Source organism: Geospiza fortis, unplaced genomic scaffold (genome assembly GCF_000277835.1).
Source record: "Geospiza fortis unplaced genomic scaffold, GeoFor_1.0 scaffold200, whole genome shotgun sequence".
Taxonomy (NCBI): domain Eukaryota; kingdom Metazoa; phylum Chordata; class Aves; order Passeriformes; family Thraupidae; genus Geospiza; species Geospiza fortis.
This window is the reverse complement of record NW_005054353.1, coordinates 2533038-2540893: the sequence shown is the minus strand read 5'-3', so window position 1 is coordinate 2540893 and position 7856 is coordinate 2533038. Positions and strand designations below refer to the sequence as shown.

Below are 7856 nucleotides of genomic sequence, written 5' to 3'. Positions count from 1 at the left end.
CTACAGCTGTGTCACAAGCCATATTTCAGACTGCATATTCTCCCTCAATTTTTTCAGTATTTCAGGAAGAAAATAAACTGTATTTGGCACAGAGTGCACTGTATTAGTACAACAGGCACACAGCCAGCATCAGCCTATTTCCTGATCTGTTCCAATTCTTCTCATCATGCTACTTATAGCTCTTCAGATCTGCTTCTCTTCCTGCATCACCCATAAAGGTAAGCGATCCAGAGAGTCAAAGATACATTATGGCCTCTTATCACCAAAGAGCCATAATTTTGCCATGATGATTCAGGAATCTTGCCCAAACATTACTGCAAGAGACAAGTTAAAGAGTAGGAACCAGAAATGCATATGGATTAGTGTCAGCAGAAACATTAAACAGGATACTATATGAAGGCAAGTGCTCAAAGTGCTCAATTTCCAGATTTAAAAAAAAAAATTAAGTTTACTCTAATTGAGTTCACCATTTTTTTTATGTTGTGCATAAGCTCAGGGCAAGGGGAGTGTCATTACACACTGTAGCGTTAAGACTTAAAAAGAGCTTTTTGTACAGATGATGTTAAGCAACATTACAGTTATTACATATCTCATATCTCTCTTCAGTCTAGACAGCCTAGTTTAATTCCAGCAGGGTTTTCTCATCACCTTGGTAACTTCAGTAAAAGGCTGTTTATTGCATGGGAAGAGAAACAGGGTGTTTCCCAGGCAAACTGTAAAGGAACTTTGGGATACAGATGTAAAGTGTGAAACTTCCACTTTTCTTCTATAAATGTAAAATAGAAAGCTCATAATAAATCTCATCCAAAGGAGTTTCTGTGGTTTATAAAATATATGTCATTTTTTTATCCAGACTTTGCAAGTTTTAAAGTGAAAAAATTACTCAACTAAGTAATTATAAATATTAGCAACTTAACAGTCTGAAGTTCAATCAGCTTATATAATAATAGTTAAAAAGACAGAGCAAAACTATAAATATTTACAGATGTCTGAAAATCCTGTTGAATTTCTTTCTGGATAAAAGAAAAATAATACATTGTACTGTAAGAAGTATAATGCAGACATTAAGAATAATCAGTTGAAATAATCAAAATCTAGTCCATTGCTTAAGATCACTTTATTAAATTTGTTTAAATAAAAATTTTAAAAAAGGACAGCATAAGGACAATAATTTTGTAACTCTTTATGGAGCAGGTTTTTTTTGCTTTGACAAGTATTAACCTATTTTATCCTCTTTTTGTAGTAACAGTACCAATGCATAGAACTAGAATTACAGATATTCTCCACCAAGTTATCTGCTTGTATCAAAAGGGTCAAACTCCACTGCAATATGCAGTGTTGGGCCAGTAAAATCAGACAAATGGCAAAAAATATTACAGGGGAAATTTTCATAACTACTCAAAACAGATGATGACTTGAGAAGTCAGAGGATGAATAAACTTGGAAGAAAAGTCATGTTTCTGGAAGCACATGCTGTCTTACCAAAGTCCATCAAATTTTGTACAGTGTATTATTTTAATAGTGACATTTTTCTTTCATTGTGGCATTTTGTACATGTGAAAACAATTATTTCACTACTGCCACAATATGCTTCTTCCTCTCTGGCACGAAGGGCACAGATCCTGGCTTGCTGTGCTTACGACGATTCAGTTCCCTAGAAACAAAACAGAAAAATGAAACTCAGTAGTCAGCACAAATGTTTAAGAAATCCTGTCTTCCTCCTCAAGCTACTAATGAAGTCATCCTACAAAGAAAGCCAAAAAAGTTAAGAATTGCTCTGTTTCTAATAACCAAAAGCCATATACTACTTTGGGAAGAAGAAGACCATCCCTTTTGAAAGTAACTTTAAATTTGGCTAATTTAGAAAGGTTTCAAATGAGCCTTTCTTTGGGAGCTCAGCTTGGCTTTCAGGTCAACACGATCAGCTGCTCCAGTTTGTGGAGTTTTTAGCTAATAAAGATGACTAAGACCCATCACTTTACTGTTAATTCAATGCTACAGCAAAGTACACCACCTTCTACTCCTAGAAATTCCAACACGGCAATGATCCAGGTGGTATAAAACACTCATCCTGGAATCTGGCATTATCAAAAAAACTAAAACCACAAACCCACAGAAAACCAAGCAAACACCAAAAAACCCTCCACACACCCTGTAACAGCCCATCCTAGTTCCACTGCAATGGGGCACCATGTCATGTGTAACTCAGCACTGTGGCTCTTTCCAACATGGCATCTCTTGCCATGTCTTCGCTGTACTTCTGGGAAGCAGCCAGCCCTCACTGCCACTGGCACTCATCTGCATTTTCCTTAGAATCAATCCAGTAGCTCATGATGCCTCATGCAGATGCTCAAAGGAGCTCTATCACTCCCACAGACCACAGCAGCACTGCAGGGATGGGTTTTGTTTAGAGGAACAGAAAGTGAAGGCAAAGAGGAGCACGCACTTGCGGCGCCGAGCCTCCCTCATGATGCGCTGCTCCTTGATCTGGCAGTAGATGCTCTTGGGCAGGTGCCGGTGCTGAGCTATGCGCCGGATCTGGGGGTGGAACTGGAACTTCTCCTTCAGCTTCTGATTGTAATTCATGGCTGCCTTCTCTCGGGGTGCAAGCTGCAGGGAAAATAACGCAGACAAGCACGTTATAAAGGAACAGGGATTTAACTGTCAATCTTCTCTACAAAACAAAATTTTAACTTTTCATTCAAATGGCTTCTTTCTAGTAAATTCCTCCAGAATACGGGTAGGTAAGTATTAAAAAAGCTAAAATTCCATCAATATCCCAATGCTCAAATGCAAAATGTTATCATTTTAAAGCTGAGTGATGTAACCAAATTTAATTCCTGAGAATCAGATTTTAACGTGCTGTAGAGTGACAAATGACAACATAAATAGCTGACAGTAAACATTCTTTGATTAGTCTTTCCTAACCTCGGATGACGACCAACTTTTCCTGTAAAACAAAGATTTTCAGGCATTTTAATCACTAGCCAGTGCAATTATAAATGCTGTAGAGGAACTGCCCTCATGAACAGCTTTACAGAAAGCTCTTCTGGTGGCCTGAATCTTATCCAGCACCCTGATCCCTTGGGAAGCACAAAGCACGGATCAGATTTCAAGTATAAGCTTGACTAAATGGCACACAGAGAGTTCCAACTTTCATCAAGCAGCTAAAAAAGTCTTCGTATCACAACCACAGGAAATACAGGTGAGCTGGTATTGCCATAAAAGACTAATTTTTAATTCATGTTTAAAATTCTGTCCAAGCCACCATCAACAACACCAAAGTAAGAAACACCTTCTCCTGACAGCCAATTTTTTCAAGTAGGTTTTTTTCCTTTGGTCCTAATGTTTATTTTTCAAACGGAAAAAAATGTGTTTCCTGTGGTTTTATTTAAAGCATGCATTGCTTCATGAGGAAGAGCAATCTCTTATGTATTTTGGATTTACTTGGATCTTTGGGAATTTCAGCTGCATTTCAGTCTAGTGAGTTTTCATATAAATATAAAATGTTAGTATAAATTTAATATTATTTTAATCCCATCCTCTTTTCCTACCCTCCTGCCCAAATTCTGTAACTCCAATATTTCAGACATCTTAAAAACCCTTCATGTTTTCAATTAGACCATGGCACCAGTCTTTTGCCATCCCACATTTATGTCACACTACTATCTCCACCTAGAACATTAAAAGTAAAACAATAGTTCAGGCAACTTCTATTTATTCAGCTTTGCAAATGACTCAGTGTCACTAACTTCTCACTTAAAAGAAAAGACAGAAACTGATGCTAACAACAACAAAAAAAAAGCAGTAACAAAACCAACTTTATTACACATACATTTGGAGATTTCACTTACAATATGATGAGACGTGTTTCCCCCCACCCTTAAAATCAGCAATTAGCTATTTATTCTCCACCCTGGAGATCACTTTTGTGTGTGACTTCTGGTAGAATTTTTCAGAAATTCTGAATAAATAAATATCACACTCATATTATTTTGGCCCAGAATACAATAAATGGTCTGAAAACAAGTATTGATAAAAAATACCCCAAAGGAGCTTCTGATTTGGGACAATAAAGAAACTAGGTACCAGATACAGAGTTGCTCATGGCTCAAAAAATTCTCATTCAGACATCAGAGATACATGATGCTCTTAACATGTTTCTCCACACCCTCTTGTTCATAAAATCCAAATCCTTCTGCTTTACTTACATTCATTGTGGCCTCTGAAATTGAGTACATTTTACAGTCTTAGCCCACTAAAGCTACTCTCCCCCTTTTACTGAAATTCCTTCTTGCGAGCCAGCCTGTGAATAGCTGGTTCACTCTCAGTAAATCCCAGGTGTTCCCACTTTGCAGAAAACTGCCAACATAATCCAAATTAAAGAGCTTTATTTTAATTAAATGCAATGATTTTCCTTTAATTTTAGAAGCGCAAATTGCTGCCGATTTAGTATAACCTTGATGATTCTACAGACAAGAGGTGATTCTGAAATTTAAAGACACATCCTGGACATCTTATTTAAAAAAATAATATAGATTAAGAGGTGGTGGAGCCTGACTCTATTTTTATGGGTAATGTGGTATAGAGAAAGGGACACAGCTGGTGACTTTCCACTCAACTACCAGATGCCAGCGGCCAACACACCCAGCCGTGCCAAGTGCACCCTCATCCACACAATGGGAAAAGAAAATGTTGCAGTAATGACAAGTTTCCTTCATGAGAGGTAGCAGATAGCTAAGAAAGCACATTGCAATAATGCACTGAATTCCAGCTTTCTCTTGTAAGTCACTTTACAAAGTTCAGTGTGAACAGCTCAAGAGAACTGTGCTACTTCCCATTCTGTTTTGGGCTGGAGAAGATGCACAGCACGATTTGCAGGGTTAGAGATTTCATTTATAGGGACTAGAACACTCTCCAATTTAATATATGTAATAAATTAGGAGTTATGTGACATCATGAGGGGAAGACATACTTAAAGGTGACATATGACTGTTTTTTCCTATGTTCAAATAATGAATGTGCAATTTCTTTCCTACATGAGAAAAATTAAGATTATGTGGCAGAAACATAACTGATTTGTGTCACTTACACAGGAGGACTTCACAACAAATACTTAGGGTGAAAAAAGGGAGAAAAAATTCTTTAAATGCACCAAGCTGTCAGCAATAGGAAAATGCCTCTTCAAGTAAACTGCCCATGCCTCTTCTCCTCCCTCTTGATGACACAGACTGCTTATTTTTCCATCTAAGCAGAAGTCAGCATTTTTGCAGAGCTCTGATCAGAAGCTAAAATCACCCTTAAAAATTCTTCTCTTCAAGAGGGCTGTATTTAAAACTCCACAATATTAAGACTTCTGTAATTCAGCATGAGAAAATGAAATGAATGTTTATCTGTCTTCTTCAGGTTGCCCTTCTAGGTTAGGGCAGGCAAGAGCACAGATGCAATATATTTTTAGAATCCAGACATATCCCAGCAATTTTCTACACCATAGCTCGTCTTTATTTATTTTTCTATTGCTCTGCAGAAAACACCTTCTAAATTTGTAGCCATGAAGTTCATTATTCATTCTTTCCTGGACCAAAAATTTTGATCTCTTTACATCTAAATGGATGATAAAAGCAAAAAACCAGAAAGGTAATATAGGGCAACGTAGATGTTAAGAGCATAAAGTCATAGCTACAGGGCTGAAGTTGCAGGTGCACTGAATTACAAACTGAAAATCACTATGAAAAGAATGCCACGACCCACAGTGTCTGGTAGTGCTTGTTATCAGCATTATCTCAGAAAATGGAACCACATACTAGAAACAGACTGAAAGGATAAACAATTGCTTACGACAGTTTTGACGTGCTCCTGCTAATGCACTTTGCTAGATCAAAACCAAGACTTCTAACAGCACTTTCTCCTCTCTCTCCTAGCCCATACTCAAAATCTGGTATTTCTGCATTTTTTAAGAAAGCAGTAAACCTATGCTCTACTACTGTTCACTCACTCATCAGTAGTTTCAATAAAATTCCAAGCATCCTAACCCACTGCTCTGTACTAATTCACAAAAGTAACAGTGAAAAAATTTTGCAGCTCTTACTCACAGAAGTGAAGTTACTAAGAATTCACACTCTGAGAAGTGCAGGTATAGTTTCTTTTTTAATGTGGCAGTAGACTGAAGAGCAATACAGCTTCTACAAGTTTTATTGATGGTTCATTATTTTCAGTACAATTCAGAGAAACCTAGTCTATCCCTTTCTTTCTATCAATTACATTAATTGTACACTATTAACTGAAATCCACTATATTACTGCTGCTTTTTCAGCCTTTCCACTCAGACCAGGTTCTATTTTCCTCCTCAAAAGTCAAAATCATTTACCTTTTCGTAAGTCCCAAACTTCTTCAAAAGCATAGGTTAAAAAACCATCAAACATACTTAACAAGCCATATTTTATGTATTTGAACAGTCTAGAGTTTCTCAAGTCTTAACTGAGTCTTTTGCTTCTGGGCATGCTGAGATAGATGTTCACTGCTTTAAAAATAAAACCTGTTACATCCTATTTAATAATACATATTAATCAATTAATGAAAATTTATTAAAAGCTAAATGTAGAAAATTATTTTGAAGCAACACAGATATTTGGGTTTTGTTACCCCTACGTAAAGCCTGTGCAGACTTAATTGTCAGTGGAGTAGAGACACAAGATGCCTCTGGCTCCTCCAGAAACTTTTCTTCTTTCTTTCATGTTTCACTGATTTTGAGTAATGAGTGCAGTGCCAAATACATTAAAACCCAAAAGAAACATGCATGTCAGAACTGATGACTGCTTGGGTACAGCTCAGAAAGTACAACTTTCCAACTGGATAAATGTTCACCAAGACACAACATGAGTATTACATATTCACTATAACTTCCTTTGAACTCAGCAATGTGAAAAAACAACTAAGTACTCACCAAAGGAAAAAAAAAAAGTTTGATTACTATTTTTCTTTCTCAGTCAGGATGTTGATTTTTACCCACCCCCAGCACAAAAAATATCCATCTTAAAATCCAATGTATTGCAAGATTTTAGCATTATATCAGAAATACAGTGACCTTTGGATGAGTCATTCAATCAAATCTTCTCAGCAAAGAAAAATAGCAGACCAAGCAACTAAGCATTTAAGACATATTTTGACACTTCTGACAGAATTACTGAATGTTCAGCTTTGAATATTCAAAACATTCAAAAAATAGCCACAGACTGTGGAATGACTGGACACTTATAAAATAAGTAAGCATATGTCTGTGAAGATAAGAACACCAACACTCTAAAAAAGAAGCAGATACTAAAAAAACATCAGTGGAACCTGCTAAATAGCCATTAACAGTTGCATTCTTAAGAATCACAGGAACTACCAGGCTGGATCAAACAGGGATTCGCACTGAATCCCAGCAACATTCCCAAGATATATCCAAGAGCATGATAAACCATGAGGACTCCTGAGTCCTATTAGCTACCATTGCTCTCTTAACATCTGAAAAATAAAACTTCATAGTGCTTCTAAAAAATTTTAAACAACTATAGCCACTTCAGACGGCTTCAAATTCTGTATCTTGCTAAATTCACGGCTTCAACAATACCATGTTTGAACACATTACCACATAAGATACAGGAGTGTGAAATGTTCTTTTCTCATTATAATGTAATTCTTCACAAATTCTTCTCTGTTCTGTGAAGTGAGAGCAATTTTTCTATGCCCCTTTAAGTTCTTCCTGTATTTCTGAATAGTTTTGCCTCTTAAGATGACTTTTTGATGTTGCGAGGTGTTTTCTCTAAAAGAGGATGATAAAACTATGGGAGGATTTTCACTTCTGATAGTTAAAC

At 36.6% G+C, this 7856-nt stretch overlaps 1 protein-coding gene across 1 annotated transcript in view; it reads right to left on the bottom strand.

The window, feature by feature from the left end:
- Positions 1-1098: 1098 nt before the first annotated feature.
- The window catches only part of DCAF13 (DDB1 and CUL4 associated factor 13), a 26314-nt gene continuing 19556 nt past the window's right edge, over positions 1099-7856 (bottom strand). Inside the window, exons 10-11 of the mRNA XM_005423468.2 lie at positions 2447-2610; positions 1099-1654 (exon numbers count right to left, since the gene is read on the bottom strand). Of these exons, the coding sequence (XP_005423525.2) occupies positions 1567-1654; positions 2447-2610 (252 nt within the window). The 3' untranslated portion in view covers positions 1099-1566. The remainder of the gene's footprint in view (positions 1655-2446; positions 2611-7856) is intronic.